The sequence below is a fragment of the Myotis brandtii genome, unplaced genomic scaffold (genome assembly GCF_000412655.1).
Source record: "Myotis brandtii unplaced genomic scaffold, ASM41265v1 scaffold482, whole genome shotgun sequence".
NCBI classification, from domain to species: domain Eukaryota; kingdom Metazoa; phylum Chordata; class Mammalia; order Chiroptera; family Vespertilionidae; genus Myotis; species Myotis brandtii.
The window spans coordinates 1,249,176-1,269,791 of NW_005368420.1; the positions used below are offsets into that span (position 1 = coordinate 1,249,176).

At 37.4% G+C, this 20,616-nt stretch overlaps 2 protein-coding genes and 1 long non-coding RNA gene across 3 annotated transcripts in view; 1 reads left to right on the forward strand and 2 right to left on the reverse strand.

The window, feature by feature from the left end:
• RAD9B (RAD9 checkpoint clamp component B) overlaps window positions 1-20,616 on the reverse strand; it is a 21,372-nt gene continuing 756 nt past the window's right edge. Inside the window, exons 2-11 of the mRNA XM_014547735.1 lie at window positions 18,696-18,766; window positions 17,492-17,638; window positions 17,166-17,280; window positions 15,184-15,283; window positions 10,220-10,326; window positions 7,934-8,040; window positions 7,789-7,853; window positions 6,475-6,597; window positions 4,980-5,184; window positions 1-620 (exon numbers count right to left, since the gene is read on the reverse strand). Of these exons, the coding sequence (XP_014403221.1) occupies window positions 510-620; window positions 4,980-5,184; window positions 6,475-6,597; window positions 7,789-7,853; window positions 7,934-8,040; window positions 10,220-10,326; window positions 15,184-15,283; window positions 17,166-17,280; window positions 17,492-17,638; window positions 18,696-18,766 (1,151 nt within the window). The 3' untranslated portion in view covers window positions 1-509. The remainder of the gene's footprint in view (window positions 621-4,979; window positions 5,185-6,474; window positions 6,598-7,788; window positions 7,854-7,933; window positions 8,041-10,219; window positions 10,327-15,183; window positions 15,284-17,165; window positions 17,281-17,491; window positions 17,639-18,695; window positions 18,767-20,616) is intronic.
• Window positions 4,839-6,468, forward strand: LOC106727814. Its single transcript, XR_001364068.1, has 3 exons — window positions 4,839-4,856; window positions 5,042-5,189; window positions 6,081-6,468. It is a non-coding gene; the product is annotated as an uncharacterized LOC106727814 (long non-coding RNA).
• Window positions 7,035-7,423, reverse strand: LOC106727813 (60S ribosomal protein L36a-like). Its single transcript, XM_014547734.1, has one exon. The coding sequence runs from the start codon at window positions 7,391-7,393 to the stop codon at window positions 7,073-7,075; it is 321 nt and encodes a 106-aa protein (XP_014403220.1). The 5' UTR covers window positions 7,394-7,423; the 3' UTR covers window positions 7,035-7,072.

Below are 20,616 nucleotides of genomic sequence, written 5' to 3' on the forward strand. Positions count from 1 at the left end.
GAGATACATAAATCTTTAGCCTACATGTGAAAGAATTGCTTGAAATTATGTGGGTATTGTCAGTTTCCACAAAAAGCCCATTTTCATTCAAAGAGGAACATTTTGGGATGAACCTGGGTTTTTATTAGGTTATTGTGGGTAGCTCTGACTCATTACTGAGCTACAAGAGCCAAATTCATTCTGGTTTTAGTTAGAAGTCTGTTCACAGTTCTTAAATTGACTGATCCACTCAGCCACCTTTGTTTATGAATTCCTCACAAAATCTGAAGTACAATTGCTTACCAGTTAACATTTCTTTGGGATTTGGTGGTTTCACAAAGACTTAACAATAAGATGTTACAGAAGTCTAGTTTGTCAGGTTATAATTGACTTTTAAACAGGTTTGGGGGAGGGAGAGGCTTACATCATCAGATATTACATAAGAATGCTTTTGTGCCAGATATTTTAGTCTGTGCAGGTAACAAGATTATTCTTAAAGGGGCAAAGAACAGAGACACTCATTTTCCACCTCATTCCACTCCAAATCCAGGCTTTTTTGACAGTGGAGGTAAGTGCTCTATGTCAGATATACAGAAATAACTTTTAGGCATCACTTCCATTAAATTCTTTTTTGCCTTACACTACAGAAAATTGCATCTGAAAATCAGGATAATTTAAAGCTATCACAAATAAGATTTTACAATATATAAAAAGTCTCCAAAGTGAGGGAGGTAGCTATATACCAGGTTTATCAGTTAATAATGCGGATTTTGTAATCAAAGAAAACACGATAACTTCAAGAGAAACATCAAAAATGCTTTATTCAAAGTAATGTCCATCACTAGCTACACATTTCCCCCATCTTTCAGGTAATTTGTGGATACCGTCCCAATAGAACTTTTCTTGTTTTGAGGCAAACTATTCAGAGACCCAATTTTCCACTTCTTCGTACGTTTTGAAGTGCTGCTCAGAATGTGCATGTGCCATTGATCGGAACAAGTGGTAATCTGAAGGAGCAAGGTCTGGTGAATACAGCGGGTGGGTTAATACTTCCCAGGCAAGATATTTTAACATGTCTTTAACTGGTTTTGAAGTGTGTGCTGGTGCGTTATGAAGCAAAATTACTTTGCTGTGTCTTCTGGCATATTCTGGTCGTTTCACGATCAAAGCCTGGTTCAAATTGATTATTTGTTGTTGGTAGCAATCAGTATTAACAGTTTCACCTGGTTTTAGAAGCTCATAATACACCACACCTTCCTGATCCCACCAAACTCAGAGCATTGTCTTCTTTCCGAAGCGATTTGGCCTTGCAGTCGATGTTGATGGTTGACCTGGATCAACCCATGATTTTGTGCGTTTGGGATTCTCAAAATAAATCCACTTTTCATCACCAGTCACAATTCGATGCAAAAAAGACTTTCTTTTGTGCCGTTGAAGCAACATTTTACTGATGACTTTTCGGTTTTCCATTTGTCTTTCATTCAGTTGATGTAGCACCCATTTTCCTTCCTTTAAAATCTTTCCCATTGCTTGTAAATGATTGGAAATTGTTTGCTGAGCAACATTTAATCTTTCTGCAAGTTGTTTCTGAGTCTGACATGCATCTTCATCCAATAATGCTTGTAATTGTTGGTCTTCAAACTTTTTCGGTTGACTTGGATGTTCTTTGTCTTTCACATCGAAATCATCACTTTTAAAGCATTTAAAACAGCGTTCTCAAGTATCTTGAGGTGGAGCATGTTTACCATAAGCTTCCTGAAGTATACGATAACTTTCAGCAGCACTTTTCTTCACAATAAAGTAATGAATTAAAACTTCCCACAAATGCTCTTTTTTTGGCACGAAATTCGACATTTTTAAGTGTAAAAATATCTATGATGTTAACAGAATTAAAACTTCCCACAAATGCTCTTTTTTTGGCACGAAATTCGACATTTTTAAGCATAAAAATATCTGTGATGCTAACACCTTCAGAAAATTTGACATATGAAGTTTTGAAGCTTGTCAATACAACAAAATAGCATACATATCAAATTGCATATATCAACACATTGGTAACTCCATCTATTGAAAAAAATCCACATTATTAACTGGTACACCTAGTATTTTTATTCTTGACTCCCTCCCCCAGGGATTTTGCTTAAAATCATAACAATATAAAAAGCAGTGACCAAAAACATCATGGCACTACACAAGAAAAGACTGCATAACTATGTCTGAAAGCACCACAATTCAAATGTTTGCAATCAAATACAAAAATACCTATTAGTCACGAAACTCTACAAGCAGTATTGGTGCACTCCAAATGACTGCTGAAGAACGTTTAAATACCTTTATAGCCTGGCCAGCATGGCTCAGTGTTCGAGCATTGACCTATGAACCAGGAGGTTACAGTTCTATTCCCCATGAGGCACATGCCTGGACTGCGAGCTCTATCTGTGGGGCGTGCAGGAGGCAGCCGATCAATGATTCTCATCATTGATGTTTCTGTCTCCCTCTCTCTCCCTTCCTCTCTGAAATCAATACAAATATATTTTAAAAATAAATAGCCCTAACCGGTTTAGTTCAGTGGATAGAGCGTCAGCCTGCGGACTGAAGGGTCCCAGGTTCGATTCCGGTCAAGGGCATGTACCTTGGTTGCGGGCACATCCCCAGTGGGGAGTGTGCAGGAGGCAGCTGATCGATGTTTCTCTCTCATTGATGTTTCTAATTCTCTATCCCTCTCCCTTCCTCTCTATAAAAAATCAATAAAACATATTTAAATAAATAAAAAAATAAATACCTTTATAAAACTGGCAAAGAAAATGCTAAAAGCTCTAATGTGAACATGCATTGAAGAATTCTAATGAGGGGTTCTGGCTATTAGGACTTGCACATCTTTGGGGGCAGGGGGGCGGGGCGCAAAAAAAAAATTCTAATGAGCCTTTTTCCTGCACAGAAAACTTCTGCTTTCCAAGTCGTATAATGGATTTAAAGCAAATTACATATAGTTAACAAGCAGCTATTTCTACATATGGTTGTGGTACGAGATAAAGATGTTTAGAAAAGCAGAAGTCCATCCTGCTTTTCAAGGGAGTCCAAGACAATATAGACTAAGTGTGAAATGTGTTTGAGGTGTGTCAGTAAATGGGGTGGGGGGTGGGGTAACTCAGCCGTCATTAAATGTTAGAATATGTAAAAACTGCCATTATTCATGTCCTCTTCACTGTCACTTGCTGTTGCCAGACTGTTTTAAGGGTTGTCGCAGTGTTCTCGCTAGTCAGAAGAAACTGCCCCAAAGAACATGCAAGAAAACTGGAGGGGGGAAAGTAACTGTACTGTTTATTCAAAGTAAAAGTTCTCATTAAGTGCTCCAGGGAATAGCCCCTTTTCAGAAACTTGGCCAATGTGGTCACCCTAACTTTGATGGTGATGGTTCATGAAACACCCAGAACCTTCACAACTGGACCAATGCATTCTCTAAAACAGAATCCTTCCCCCAAAGGCACACAGTTTGGAATCAGCGATCTGCTTCTGACTCCCCTACCTGAGCCATTTAAACTAACACCAGGGTTGTAGGAGACAGAGGACAAAGGCAGATTCTGCAGGCAATTCTGCTTGACTCCCATCTTCTCCTTTCTCTCCTCCTGTGACAGAAGTGCACCCCTTTTCCCAGCTAATGCCCATCCTTTCCTCCCTACTGCCTCACAGCCTCCCCTCTACTGGATAGGTATATAAGCATTTAAAAATAATGTCTCTAATCCTTAAAATATATAAAAAGTCCCATCCTGTTCCTCCCTCCCCGCCTTACCTCTGCTATAGTTGTCTACACTTGCTGTCTACACTTGCTGTCTCCATTTTCTTATTCTCCTATTTAGTCCTATCTGAAAGCTCCTGACATCACCATTTCATAGAAACTCTTATTATGGTTACCAAAAACCCTCACATCCTTAAGCCAATGGCCATTTTCAGTCTTCATCCCACTTCCTACTTAGACACTTTCTTCTTGTACCTTCCTCATGCCATACTCTCCTGGTCGCTCTTAGACTTTTCAGCAGCCTTTGCATCAGGGTTTCTCAACCTCAGCACGAGCTTCACCCTGTGCCATTGTTTCCTCCTGGCTGATACTCTGTAACCACACTGGCCAGCCCTCAGTTCCTTAAAGCCACCATGTTTCCCCCATCACAGGGCTTTGCACACACCACACATCCACCCAATATCCCCCATCCAATTTTACTGTCCTAAAAAGTCTTTTATACAGCTTAAGATAGTGACTTTTAGAAACAATATTTCCCCTCCTAGATTTCTAATTCTAACTAAGAAACTCATTCCCAAATCAATAATAGCAGCAATAGCAAAACAGGCTTGAATAAAATATTAATGTAAATGTAAAATTGAAACTCATTATTTGAGATACTTCTGTTTCTAATAAATTGTGTTTATCCTCAGTAGATTTCATAAAGTTTAATGTTAGCATTCTGTGAAGCTTATCATCAATCTAGTAAAAGGTTGGTATTTTGATATGTTATTAACTGTGACTTTGCTATGAAGGAACTTGTGATGTTTTGGGGATAAAAGTTATATTGTATCACTATGAATAAATGATTCTCCAAACAGATTTGAAAAATGAAATGAGAAGAACATTTATTTTAGAAAACAAACTATAGACTAGCGTATTATTTGTATTCAAAGATATGTATGCTATACACGATCATAATTTATTCTTTAAAACAAGTGATCCAAATCCCTACTTGAATATACTATGTTAGAAATTACTCTGGTGAAGGGATTAAGCAAAACAACAACAACCTCATAAAAAAAGAATTGTATTAACGGTCTATAAAATAAATCAGTCTTTTCTCCATCGCAGATTGATTTCACCTCTCTACTGTCAAAAAGTAAGAAAATTTATTTATCTTCAGGATATTGAGGGTGGGCTGGAGCAGGGAGACTGCAAAAGGTTGACAGATGATGAGAATTCTTGACTGAGACATGGTTGTGTCTCAACATTTTTCTTTTACCTTCCTGAGAGATGGAGACCCTGGCTCTTCCTCTGTGTCACTATTCACTCTTTTCATTATAGGACTGCCAGAGTTTTCCAACGCAGAGATGTTTGAGAGAATCTCATCAGCATAAAGCTTTCTGGGTGCTACTTTTCTTGAGATAGACTCCATGGCCTTGCTATCTTTTTTACCAACCTTTGAATTTGAACATGGCAGATCTGACCTGAGGTATTAATATAAATTAAATGAATAAACTATTTACTTTGAGATAAATATATATATATTTTTTATACCTTTATAGCTGGTCAACCAGTCTCTATGATGCGCACTTACCACCAGGGGGCAGACGCTCAATGCAGGAGCTACCCCCTGGTGGTCATTGCACTCCCACAGCCAACCTCCCGCGGCTGGCCAACCTCCCACAGCCCCTCCCTCCAGGTGGCCCGCCCCAATAGGCCCCGATTGGCGGGCCAGCCAGCCAACATCCTGGGGTCCCTCCCCCCGGCCAGCCCCCCCGATAGGCCTCGATCGCCAGCCTGGCAGAGGGACCCCACCTGTGCACAAATTCGTGCACTGAGCCTCTAGTTTTTATATAACTAATGGAGCAATATGGGATGACAATGATACCACTGGTTTAGGGAATATACTGAAATAATATGGAACTGTTTTCAAAGTTAAGATTTACATATATGATTATTTAGAAATTCTACAGATTTGAATTTTTCTTAACCTACTGTGCATGACCTGAGGTATTAATAATTTGCTATTGTGAAATGGTAACAGGACCAAGTTAAAAAAAGAGTCAAATAAATTACTATATATCTGTACAACGAAATGTATAGTCTTAAAAATCATGTTTCCAAGTCATGATATTGGGCCATGTTCACAATATAATATTTTTGGGGTGAAAAACAGGACACAAAACTACATATGCTATATGATCTCAATCTTGTTTAAAAACACAAGTATATGCAAAATAAGTCTGAAAGGAAATATGGTGAGCCAAATGTTAACAGTGGCTATCTCTAGGTAGTGTAATTGTGGGTGATGGTTGTTTTTTTCTTTCTACTTTCATGTATTTTCCAAATTTCCCATAGTAACTTTATGTTGTTTTTACAGTTGAAGCACCCTCACCAACACCGAAAGAAAGTTATTAAGAGACCAAAGGGGGAAAGAAAAACAATGGCTGTCCCTATGAGAAAGAGAGTTTTAGCTAGGAATAGACTTTCCTGTGCACCTTAACACCCTATCACTCCTGAAAAGCAACTATTACAAATGAAAATGAGTTTTGGGTAATAACAAAGATAAATTAGAGAGTCTTGGTAAATTCTGACCAGAAGAGGAAAAGCAAATATCCAGAGCAAGAAGTGATATTTCTGTTACAGTGAAGTTTTCCTGATTCTGTCAAAATTTCTGATTGAATGTTTTATTCCTCGATTGTTTCCTGAATTATTTCAGAGTAAATGGCAATGGCTTTTTCCTAGCCAATAAAGATGTTAAAACATGACCTTACCTTTTTCGTTTTTGTGACAGACACAATGATTGCGGAGAAGATGCTCTACTTGGCTCATCAGCTAATGTAGCCAAAACAAAGTTAGCTTCCAATAACATATGGTCAATACTTAAAGCCATAGGTCTAAAAAGGCAAAGTCAGAGCAAACATCACAATCATTTTCTGATGGACATTGGGAAAATATGAAAAAATTATATCTAATTCAGGAATAAAAAGAAACAGTAAAAGTAGAAGTCCTTTTAGTCTTCTCACTGATTAACACAGTGCTAAGAGCTGAAATCATCAGATCTAATTTTATAAAACAGCTATCCAAACCCAATCTCATTTGAAAGTTCAGTGCTGGAGTATCATATAAAGTATCATAGTTTCGCCCTAACCAGTTTGGCTGGGTTGATAGAGTGTTGGCCTGCAAACTGAAGGGTCCCAAGTTTGATTCTGGTCAAGGCCATGTACCTTGGTTGCAGGCACATCCCCAGTAGGGGGTGTGCAGGAGGCCGCTGATCGATGTTTCTCTCTCATCCTCAACATCGATTTTTCTTTTTTTTTTTTTTTAACATACCATGATTTTATTGTCATATAATCAAACAAAATATGAAGCTTAGAACTGGATCACTTGACCCTTTCTCTTCTTATCTCCTCCCAATTCAAAATGCTTGCATCTCTTAATAGCCAGCATTCTCTTAGATCTGCAGTTAGGCTCAACGCATTCAAGCCTCAGCACAATCTTCTTTGTAGTTTTAGCCTTTTTTCGGAATATCGGCTTAGCCTGCCCACCACCGCCACTTTGCTTCCTGTCATAACGCCGCTTTCCCTGTGCATACAGAGAATCCTTGCCCTTCTTGTACTGTGTTACTTTGTGGGGTTGATGCTTGCCACACTTCTTACAGAAAGTTCGGCGGGTTTTAGGAACGTTCACCATGTCTGTGAGAGCTATCAGCAGGGGGGAAAAAGCAACATCGATGTTTCTAACTCTCCCTCTCCCTTCCTCTCTGTAAAAAATCAATAAAATATATTTAAAAAAAAGTATCATAGTTTCACAGAGATTTAAGCCATGTATTATTTTATAATTAGGCAATTTATTCCTATCAAATTTATAAGTGTTTTCACTCTGTTGAAGCATATATCTTTCTCAATCAAGTTACCAATTAAAAAATACTATGTTATGGCATCTTTCAAAATTTAGTTTGATAAGTATTGCTAGCGAGGTTAAGGAATTCCTGAGGTACGAATTAATTTCAAAGTGATTAAAATAGTTTTATTAACATATAACAAAAGAAAAAGAAACAAACTCAGAAAAGTTCCCTAAGGACCTACTTCCCAGGAAAATCAAAATGCATGGTTATAGGAGCATGTGTAGCTTCCGAAAATATCAGCATTCCCTGAAAGAAAAAGAAGAAAAATGAAATATTTCTTAAAAACTATCAGTGAAAATTTTAATTTTGTACAAATTTTTCTTTACCTTCAATTCTTTGCAGCAAAATGTTATTTCAGTGTCAACTCCAATTTGAAAGAACTCAAACTCATGTGGACCCACAAACATTTCACTGTATACAGAACTGTTCAAATCTGTTCAATATCGTAGGAAAATGAATAAAATTAGTTCTAGAGATATTTGTTAAGTTTGAATATAAAAATATAACCTAAGTGGTAAGTTAAACATAGCCATAAATTCTGTGACATTCCTTCGTTGAGAGAGGGGTTCTATGTCTACTTCCCCTCTCCTAGAATCTGGGTGGGCGGGCTCTCTGACTACTTTGACCAATAGGACATGATGAAGTGATTTGGTGCTGGTTTCTGGGCCCAGACCTTTAGCAACCAGTAGCCTCCCCATCTATCCTCTATCCACTTCCTCTATCCTGCAACACTTGCTCTTGGAACTCAGCCACCATGCTGACTTCATGCTTTCATATATGAAGAAGCCACATAATGTGCAAGGACTCTGGACAACAATCCAGCTGAGTTCCCAGCATCAATTACAAGCCATGTCAATGTCTGTTCAAATCCATTGCCTGTTTTTCACTTGTGTTTTCCACAAAATTAGCTTCAATTAATATCTTTGATATACACTCTCAGAGAGAGAGGAGTGTATATACACAATATGAGATTACTTTTAATAGCTTCAAGGCATTTCATTACTTCCACACAACCCATCTCCTATTAGATCTGAAATATAGAAACAGGTATTAAAAGTGCTCATCTCTGGATAGTGGGATTTCAGGTGACTTATATTAGTGCTTTTTAAAAATTATTTTATTCAATGAACATAAATTATGTAAGTAAAATAACAAAGGATAAATGGTATACATTTTTTTAAAGGGCCAAACAATACCTTACAAATACATTAATCTCAAACGAGAAGGCTCATGTCACTCCAGGGTGCTAGCATAGAGTGAGTTCAATAATAGAATTAAACAATTGGGTCCCTAGTCAAACATAACTAGAACTACTCATTAGAAAGTTGTTCATAAGAGACAGTGTCTCCTGGTTATTAAATGGCCATCTTTATTCAGAGATGGCATTATGGAATATAAACCAGACCCCTTCACTAGTCAAGTGTATATTTCCCAGATCATGCACTCCTGAGTGCCAAGAAAGAATGTAGAGGAGATCTGAGAGAAGCAATAACAGCACAAATGAGTTTGTGCCCTGTGCTCAGGTCACCAGGTACCACTTACTAACTATGTGACACCAGCAAGTCACTTAGCTTCTCTGTGCTTCATATTCTTCAGATGGAAAAGAGGGATCATAATAGTACCTACATCACAGAGTTGTTACAAAGATCAAATGAATTCAGAAATGAAAACCATTTAGAACAGAACCTGGCACAAACTAAACACTACAAAAGTCATCTGACACAACTTAATCCCCGGTTCTACTGGTTTTTCACTTTAAAATAATACAGTTCCTCCCTTTGTATTCTTTCTTTACTGCTATAACCAAAAAAAAGTATCCAAGGTCAAAGAGTCTCAAACAACTTGTGCCAAAAAGACCCCATAAATTTTCCTGATACCAAAACTCCTGATTTGATAGTGCCTTAGTTTCTCCATTCCATCTAGATAACTCTTGGAAGAGCTGACTTAAGAAGTATTCACATTTTCTTCCCTATACATTTGCTGCCTGGAATATCTTACATTTCCAATTCAAATATACTTTTTCTTATGTAGTCAAAGGTCATCTCAATTGGATTGCTGGCCTCTTAATTTTTCTTCATGCTAAACACAAAGTATAATAAAGGATGAGAAAAACTTTAAAATCTTAACTTTAAAATTTTCTCAGTAACCATTCTCCTAATTTTAAAACAACTGGAATTTCAAAGCTAAGCATTTAAATTACTGATTGTGTAAATATCCTGGATCTCTTAAACATTTTATTTTATTTTATTATTTTATATATTTTTATTGATTTCAGAGAGGAAGGAAGAGGGAGAGAGAGAGAAAAACATCCATGATGAGAGAGAATCATGGATTGGCTGCCTACTGCAAGTCCCCCACTGGGGATCAAGCCCACAACTCGGGCATGTGCCCTTGACCAGAATCGAACCTGGGACCTTTCAGTTCACAGGCCAACACTCTATCCACTGAGCCAAACCGGCTAGGGCTCTCTTAAACATTTTAATGATCTTCTACATCTTACTGCTTTTTAAACAAAAATAAATATTATGCCACTAATATTTACTGCATGGTTAGTATCAAGAAAACCAGAAAGTGATATTACATTAAAGCACTATGACAGATATAATCCATACCCATTGATTCCTCAGTAGAACTCTTAATGCAAACTTCCAGTGGAGTAACTGCAAGAGTAACTTCCTCTTGACTTGATGTGAAAAGAACAATTGCCTCAGCAAGCACTCTGGGAAATGTAATTAAAAAATATTACATCCTTTGGAAAGTAAACAAACAGCTTTCTAATGGGATTCAAATCTTTTTTTAAAATATATTTTTATTGATTTCAGAGAGGAAGGGAGAGGGAGAGATAGAAACATCAATGATGAGAGAGAATCATTATTGATCAGCTGGCTGCCTCCCACATGTCTCCCCCGCCCTAGGGATCGAGCCCACAACCTGGGCATGTGCCCTTGACCGGAATCAAAACTGGGACCCTTCAGTCCGCAGGCCAAAGCTCTATCCACTGAGCCAAACCAGCTAGGGCGAGACTCAAATCTTTAATCTAGAAATAGGTTAGTTGGCCTAGATTTAGAAAAATTTATCCAAAATGTAAATTTTTCTTCCTTCTTTTATATGAGCTGCTATATTTTAGTATATTTTGAAACTGTAACTTCATTTAAAGGCCAAGAGAATAGTAAGATGCATTCTTAGTAAAGCATGTGAAAGCTGTAGGATAAACCAAACACTAGAATAAAATGATTTTAGTTCTTTTTTATGTAACAATTTCTTTAATTGGCCTGGGATCACACTCCCAAGGGAAATAGTAGAAAACAGAACCGTTCTAATACAATTGGGGTAAGTGCTGGAGACCCAGCTGAGAGGTAGAAGTTTACAAGCAGCCTGCTGCCTATATTCTCTTTCCCTTTGTTAGTTGACCTGATTACTAATTATTACTTTCAAGGTTGTCTTGACATCCCAGTGCTTTTTCATTCTGTGCTCCCTTTTTAAAAACAGATTTATTAAGATATAATCAACCTACTACACAATTCACAGATTTCAAATTGTTTGACTTGGATTTCCCCAATGATTAATAATTTTGAGCACCTTTTCAAGTGCTTATTGGCCATTTTATATCGTCTTTGGAGAAATGTCTATTCAAATCCTCCGCCTGTTTTTTAGTTAGGTTATTTGCCTTTTTATTATTGCATTATAACTTCTGAGCTACTTTTGAAATTGAGGTGTTATTTGATAAAAAAAACAAAACAGATTCTTAGAATTTTTGTAATGTTGGTATTAGTGTTTCTTGATGCCAAAATGTGAGGAACGCCTACCAAATTCATCTGGAAACGTTTCCAGTGTTAAGGGGGAAGTTTTGTACAAGATACCAAACAACCTGACATATATATTTAAAAAATGACATGAATGTGCAATTAGGGAAGAAAAATACCAATTGCTAATAAGTATATGAAAAGATACTCCAACTCCCTAGTAATGAAATAAGAACAACAAAGAACTCTAATAATACCATTTTCTACCTATTATGTTGGCAAAAAAGTAAAAGATCATTCATATCTTTTACTTGGAAGGATTTTCCTACACGTTTGGTGGGAATGTAAATTGATACAAACTTTCCAGGTAGCAATTTGATAGTATGTATGCACATTTAAAATTTGTAAGCCTTTGAGCCAGAAATTTGATTTCTAGGACTGTATCTGTGTTTGGCAGCCTAGAAGAGGCCCCAATAATCCCACCTCCTCTTTTTCAGGTGCTATATAAATCCCCTCACCTTGAGTGTGGGCTGGACAGCTAAGATTCACTTCTAGCAAAGAGAAAATGGCAGAAGTATAAGAGAGCAATTCTGAGATTAGGTTATAAAAAGACCATGGCTTCCATCTTGGGAGACTTCCCCTCCTCCTCTCTGTCTCTGTCTCTCATCACCAATGTAGTGAGTACATTCAGGCAGTCTAAGGAGAGGCTTGCCTGGTGAGGAACTGAGGCCTCCCAGCAACCATGTCAGTGAACTTGGAAGTAACTCCCTCCACAGCCTTCAGATAAGACCACTGTCCTGGCAGATGGCTTAACTTCAACCTTGGTGACCTTGAGCCAGATGCACCCAGCTAAGCTGCACTTACTAGTACAAAGTAACAAATGTCTGTTTTTTTAAGGCTCCAAGATTTGGGGAAATTTGCTCCACAGCAACAGACAACTAACACATTACCCCATGTACTACTAGCAGCATTGTTTGTGATGGCAAAAAGTTGGAAACAACCTTTTTCACCAATACAGCAGTTCCCCCTTATCTGAGGTTTCACTTTTCTGGATTTCAGTTATCTCCAGTCAACTGTGATCTGAAAATATTAAATGGAAAGTTCCAGAAATAATTATAAGTTTTAAATTGCTTGCCATTCTGAGTAGTGTGATGAAATCTCATGCCATCCGGTGCCATCCTGCCCAGGATGTGACTCATCCCTTTGTCCAGTGTCTCCACGTTGTATATGCTACCTACCCGTTAATCACTTAGTAGCTATCACAGTTATCATCAGCTAGCCTGTCCAAGTACTGCAGTGCTTATTTTACTTATTAATATCCCCAAATCGCAAGAGTAGTGATGCTGACAATTCAGATATGCCAAAGAGAAGCCAAAAAGTGCTTCCTTTAAGGGAAAAGATGAAAGTTCTCCTTAATAAGGAAAGAAAAAAAGTCATATGCTGAAGTTGCTAAGATCTATGGTAAGAACAAATCTTATACCTATGAAGTTGTAAAGAAGGAAAAGAAATTCCTGCTAGTCTTGCTGTTGCACCTCGAACTGCAAAAGTTACAGCCACATTGGGTGTGGTAGTGCTCAGTTAAGATGGAAAAGGCATTGAATTTGTGGGTGGACGACATGGGCAGAAAACATGTTCTGACTGATGACAACATAATGCACCAGAAAGCATTGAGTCTATAGGAAGACCTGGAGCAAGTCACCACATTCATATAACATTTATTACAGTATATTGTTATAATTGTTCTATTTTATTAGTTATTGTTAATCTCTTACTGTGACTAATTTATAAGTTAAACTATCATAGGTCTGTATTCATAGGAAAAAAACAATATATATAGGGTTGGGTACTATCTGCAGTTTTAGGAATCAACTGTGGGGAGGGGAGACTATGGTATTGTAGGATAATGGATGAGTAAATTACCAATCAGTCATACAATGAAAAATTATATAGTCATTAAAAATAATAAGATAGATTTAGGTGAACTGACATAGAAACTGAAAAAAACAAGTTGCCAAACAAAAATAATAGTGGGACATTTTCTTTGAAAATACTATGTATAATATATTATAAAAAACTATGTATAATAAAGTATGTGATATAAATTTGAGAGGCGGGAAAAAGAGATCACGATAATTATAGGGAGAATTACAGAGAGATTGGCTATAAATTTAACAAAATAGCTATAAAAAGAAGAGCTAGAATGATATACACCAAATTATTAATAGATATTATCATTGCCAATGGAATAAAGGGCAGGTAGAGGAGAAAGATTTTCATTTTTTAATCTTTGCAATCTTCTATAAATTTTAGATGTATTTCGAGAACATGTATTTCTTTGGTAATTTAAAAAACAACAAGGATAAAATATATTTTGGCTTACAAAGTAACTAATGTTTAATGTTATGGCTTAACTGAAAAATTGAGTACATTGACTCATTCTCTAGAGGAAAAAAATGGAAATACTTAAGGATAAAATCAGTTCATATAAAAAATGTTGAAATTTCCTTATGCTGTGTGTTTTAAGACTCAGACAGAAGGCACCATGTAAATGCAAAATATTAGAGAATATATTTTTCTCCTGATAACATTTGATGAAGAAAGCTACTGATGGAATATTTTTAGAATTTTCTTGGCCACTAAATTATTATTGCTACCATTAGGCAATTACAGTAATTTTCAACCAGTGTGCTACAAGAATTTTTAAGACATGCCACACATGATTATTTAGTCAGGGGCACTGACCTCTTTTCCCTTAGATCAGTGGTTCCCAAACTTATTTGGCCTACCGCCCCCTTTCCAGAAAAAATATTACTCAGCCCCTGGAAATTAATTTTTTAAAAATTTTAATAGCAGTTACTCATTGCCCCCAAATGCACCTGTGGCCATCACCGCCCCCCTGGATCGCTGCAGCGCCTACCAGGGGGCGGTAGCGCCCACTTTGGGAATCACTGCCTTAGATTATCAACTTTTAAAAAATGACAACAGTTCTCTCCCTCCCTCTCTGAAATCAATAAAAATATATTTTTTAAAATGACAACAGCCTTTGCCGGTTTTGGCTCAGTGGACAGAGCTTCAGCCTGCGGACTGAAGGGTCCTCGGTTTGATTCCGGCAAGGGCACATGCCCAGGGTTGTGGGCTTGATCCCCAGTAGAGTGTGTGCAGGAGGCAGCCGATCAATGATTTTCTCTCATCATTGATGTTTCTATCTCCCTCTCCCTTTCTCTCTGAAATCAATAAAAATGTATCTTAAAAAAATGACAACAGCCAACACAACAATAGTTATCTGGCGTGAATGAGTCAAAATCATACCTTTTTTGTTTGTTTGTTTGTCAAATCAGCAAAAAATATATATATTTTTAAATATACTTTATTAATTTTTTACAGAGAGGAAGGGAGAGGGATAGAGTTAGAAACATCGATGGGAGAGAAACATCGATCAGCTGCCTCCTGCACACCTCCTACTGGGGATGTGCCCGAAACCAAGGTACATGCCATTGACCAGAATCAAACCTGGGACCCTTCAGTCTGCAGGCCAATGTTCTATCCACTGAGCCAAACCGATCAGGGCAAAACATATATTTTTTGATGTGATTCAAACCAAAAACTAATACTCTAGTAATTAGTTTATGTGTGCTGTGGGATGAAAAAGGTTGAAAATCACTGATACACTATTATCTTTATCGAGATTTCCTCTTGATCCTATATGGTGATTTCTCCAAGTCCAGTGTTAGCTTTAAAACAAAAAAGTGACTTATTTAAAAGCTCTAGGACATTAATTCTTTACTCTGTAACCATACTATTTTCAGAAAAAGAATCAACAGAGAACTCATTACCTTGGCTGAATCATTAGTGTATTACTACACGTATCCTTTTCAAAAATAACTTGCAAAGGCTGACTTTCTTGAAAACACACATTGTGAGTCTTTTTAATACCTTCAAAAGAATAAACAACCTGTTAATTTTAAGTTCAAAATTAAAATATTAAGAAGTTTTTAAGTTTCACAGCCAAATTAAAATAATATAAGTAAAGTTATATTTAATATCTGGCAGGTGCACACAGCATGGAGAACCACTAATCCTTAATGAACGTGTTTATCGCTCCCTAGTGGACACCAGGCAATATGTCAGACCATCTCACCAAGCAGGCAATAGAGTTCCCACATTCTTTTGAAATACAGATAATTTCTTAAATTGTGTGTAAAATAGTGATTGCCCACTACAGCTCAGCTATTATTCAGTATCTGTCATCCAGGCCTGATATTTCTGAATGGGACCTTTGGAATATAAAACTGAATATCTAGCCTGTGAATTCTTTTCCTCTGAGAAAAATGTGTAGCAGTAATGGCTATGGCCCTAGATGCCAGGAACTGAGGTATACATTTTACATACATTACCTCTGATCCACACAATATCCCTATAGGGCAGGTACTTAATCTCAGAAGAGGAAACAATAACTCAGTGAGGCTAAATGACTTTTCAAGGACCCACAACCTTGGCACATCAGTACAACACTCTAACCAACTGAGCTACCTGGCCAGGGCCCAGGCCTTCTTTTAAACAGTTTAGAACTATAACTTCCTAGAAAACTCATTGAATCTTCACAAAAACCCTAGGAAGCTGGTACTAACATTATCCCCAATTTATATATTGAGAAACTGAGACACAGGGATGTAAAATAATTTGCCCAAGGTCTCAGCAAGGAAGGGGCAGAGCAGGAGTTTTACTTACCCCAGACCTTATGGCAGTGGTTCTCAACCTTCCTAATGCCACGACCCTTTAATACAGTTCCTCATGTTGTGGTGGCCCCCAATTTCATTGTTACAAATTGAACATAATTAAAGCATAGTGATTATTCACAAAAACAATATATAATTATGTATGTGTTTTCCGATGGTCTTAGGCGACCCCTGTGAAAGGGTCGTTCGACCCCCAAAGGGGTCGCAACCCACAGGTTGAGAACCACTGCCTTATGGCCTCCAGAGCCCATGCTGTTAATCACCAGGCTATACATAGTCAAGCATGTAAAAGTCCTATGAGTACAACATTCGAATATTGACCACACAAAGTCGGCAGGCAAGAAATCTGTTATATAGCTTGGTGTGGCAGAGAGAATGAGTGAGGGTTTTGCTTCTACTATTGTGGGGCAGGACTTAAATCCAGGCTCTACGACTTCCTAGTTCTGTGACCTTGAGCCAGTTACCGTGCTTCTTTCAGCCTAGAGGGAAATATTATTTTGTTTGTTTGTTTGTTAATCCTCACCTGAGGATATTTTTCCATTGATTTTTTTAGGGATAGTGGAAGAGAGAGGGAAAGACAGAGAGAAACACATTAATTGATTGCCTCCTGCACAAGCCCTGACCAGGACCGGGGCTGGGGAGGAGCCTGCAACCAAGGTAAGTGCTCTTGACCAGAATCGAACCCCAGACCCTTTGGTCTGCAGGCCAATGCTCTATCCACTGAGCTAAACCAGCTAGAGCAGGAATTATTCTTTTTTTGTTCTTACCAAGGAACACTGTTACCAAGGCATTCTTACAGAATATCAAGCAGCCAATTAATTTGAGAACAACCAATTGTTTAAATTAAAAATTGGTTTATGCAGACAAAGCTTGTGTCACTGACAAGAAATAATACCAATCATCTCACAATACTTCTACAGAGACAAATAAGATAATATTTTTCAAGTACTTCCAACTGCCCTACCATAAAACTACACAAATTCTAAGCAATAATGTAATGGGAACTCTTGACATGCAGTCTGAATATTCTAAAAATATTAACAAGAAACACACAATACATTAGTTTTAATAATACCTACCATGTCTGCAGAATAATTGAATGACTACTTTGCACTTATCAGATCTGGTGAATATTTTGCACATCTCTACATTTCTTTCGAGGGAATTCAGACATCTAAAGATGGGCAGAATTGACTGTAATACAAATATATTATGGAACAGCATATACTCAATATGATTGTTTAATTAGTTAAAAAACAAACAAAAGAAGAGTATGCATATTCATAAATGAATAGATTTGTCCTACCTGCCATTTAAACCAAGTATTAAGTACAGAATAGATGTTCTGTCTGATATACCGAATATTTCCACAATATAAGAGACAACCAGGGCCACTTATATTTACCTTAATTCCCAATTTGCAATTTAAATTTGATTTTGTGCCATTATTCATATCTACTGAGGCTGACCATTGATAATGTTGGAAAAACACAGGAGAGAAGAGGACACATCCGTATGCTGAGCGACAAGAATTCACAGACCTTAAAGCAAGCTGGAAAAAAAAAAAAAAGCTATTAAGGAAAAAAAATGTTCTTTAAATGATTAATTTAAAAAGTTCTATTTTGTTTAATATAGCAATTAAATGTGTTCAAGTAAGGTTAACTGCATTATATGGCTATGAATTATATTATATGGACTGCATTTATACACTGTATATTAAATTTGCATATGCATACACATATGTATACATATCTATATTGAATATATATAGGTATTAAATCTAAAATTTTGCATGTTGAAATTGTAAAATTACAAATGCCTACAGGGGCCTTAACTTTAATGTGCAAAGTGGCAGAAGGCAATATAAAAGGGAGTGAAAAGAGTTCACAGCAAAATGGCGATCTCTTGCCTTTTCTAAGGGGAGAAACTGTTAGTCTCAGCCAACTACTTCCACTTGGGAATACAGGCCCCAAACTGTCAGATCTTCTTGAGTTTTCAAGAGAAACAGGAAATTCAGATTTTTATGTGGACTCTCCCAATTTTTAACTGTTAAAAATAATTTCAATTTTTAAAAAACACAGTGCAATCCCCATAAAACACTTGTACAAGCCATATCTAGCCCCTTGACCACCAGTTTGTGACTTTTGATTTAAGTTAATTGTGTTTATCTGCATGATTTAAAATTTTTCTATGCTCAAAATCAATGCTTTTCAATGGGTGTGCTGCAAGAATTTTTAAAACATGTAATACATAACTATTCAGGGGCACTGACCTCTTTTTCCTTAGATTGTCAAATTTAAAACAATGATAACAGCCAACACAATAGCCATCCAGTGTGAATGAATCAAAATTATACCTATTTTTTGTTAGATTAGCAAAAAATGTATTTTTTGGTGTGCCGAAAAATTTTAGTAGTTTATGTGTGCCATGAGATGAAAATGGTTGAAAATCGCTGTTCTAAATATATTTAGATATGTACAATAAATATGAACAGTGAAAAGGATAATTACAATTTCTGGATTTCCTAGTTAACATACAATCTGTACTGGAATCTTAAGCTTCTTTTGTCTTAATAAATGAATGGTCTATGAGTTAACTTTCTTACTTACACCTTTTTCAGATGGGTCTAGCCACAGCTCGTCACTAATTCTTGATAGAGCTTGGATTGCTTTCCCAAAGACTACAGAGAAAAAGAAAGGTGCTGCTTATATTCTTTCTCTCAAACAAAAACAAATCATAGGTCTACTTCAGCATTCATGGGACTTAAATTCATAAAGAACAGTGTTTATAGACTAATAATACAAATTGCTTTAAGAAATACATTGGGGGGGTGGGAGCAGGGTGAAGGTCAATGGTGGGGGGGGGAGGGAACCTCTGTAATACTTTCAACAATAATTTTTTTAAAAAAGAAATACAGTATAATACTATTGGCAAAATGCCAAGTTAATAGTAAGAGCTCAATAAATTCAAAGAATGAGTATATGAAATAACATGCAACAAAATTCTTCCTTTCTGCATGTTTGCAGTGTTCCATGGAACTATTGTGGCAAGCCAATTTCCTCCCATACTAATGTATTTTAAAACTTGTATCTTCCCCTACCCCACCCTGGGAAAAGTGTAAAAACAAAGAATGGAGAGGATGGTTTGAAGATTTTTAATAACTTGACTGGTAGCAAAGTCAAAGCAAGTCATGAGATAAATTAGAGGCTCTCAAGATGCATCTCTGATGTTTGAGGGTTGCATGAAAGATGCCAAATCTTCCCACCAAACATACTTAGATGTCCTTTCAGAAAGAGAGGCTATCCCTAGCCAGTTTGGCTCGGTGGATAGAGCCTTGGCCTACAGACTGAAGGGTCCCAGGTTCGATTCCGGTCAAGGGCATATGCCTAGGTTGCGGGCTCCATCCCCAGTGGGGGGCGTGCAGGAGGCAGCCAATCAATGGTTCTCATCATTGATGTCTCTCTCTCCCTCTTCCTTCCTCTTGGAAATCAATAAAAATATATTTTAAAAAAATAGGGCTGAATGAAAACTGGTCTGACCTAGCATGACGCTTGCAATGTCCTCATGAGTTATTAATAAGTAAAAAAACGTGGCAAATAGATATGGAATGAAATGCTGCAAAATAAACATAGATGGCCATATCCATGTATGGAAAAGTACACAAAAGGGAAAACAATTCCAGAACATAAAATTAGATTATAAGGCTTAATCATAAGTATGTGAGCTGGGAGTGTGGACCTCAAACTGAGAAAGATTGGATGACTGGGGGGAAAGATAGATGCATTTGCCCCTTTTTCCCACTTCATATTCACTTTTTCCCCGGAGCTGCCTAATGCAGACCTTTCATTCAGCCAATGAATATTTACTGAGCACTTACAATGTTCCAAGCACAACCCCAGGGCAGTCGGGGTACAGGGATGAACAAGACAGGAATAGTTCCTGCCCTCACAGTGTTTACAGTCCAACATAATTAAACAATCATGTAAATAACTGCTCATTAAGAATTGAGAACTTCCGGTTCCATACTGTTCCACAGAAGTCCTCAACACAGGGAAGCCAGCTGCATTGCAAGATGCCATTCCATGATCATTTTTCAGGTTACAGTTTGAGGGAAACCATTGCTTTTCCAAATACAGATTTTCTGGAGTAATTTACATGTTTAAAGTACCATCCTATATAATCAAATGCTAATATGCAAATTGTCCCCTGGGGAGTTTGACCCACTGGGAGGTCAACGGCTCACTATGACATGTGCTGACCACCAGGGGGCGGAAGGCCCCATTGGCCCTGATCACAGGCCAGGCCTAGGGACCCTTCCTGGGCATGAATCTCGAGCATCAGGCCTCTAGTTTATAGTTGTCCCTGTATGTTCCCATTTATTGAGCTCTTTACATGCATTTCCTTTCATCACTACAACAAACATGCTATTTGTCATCTTACTGATGAGGGGAAACTGAGCCCTAAGGTGATTCTGTAGCTTGTCCCAGGTCATAAATCAAAAAAATGGTAGGGTTGGGGCTGGGCGGAGGG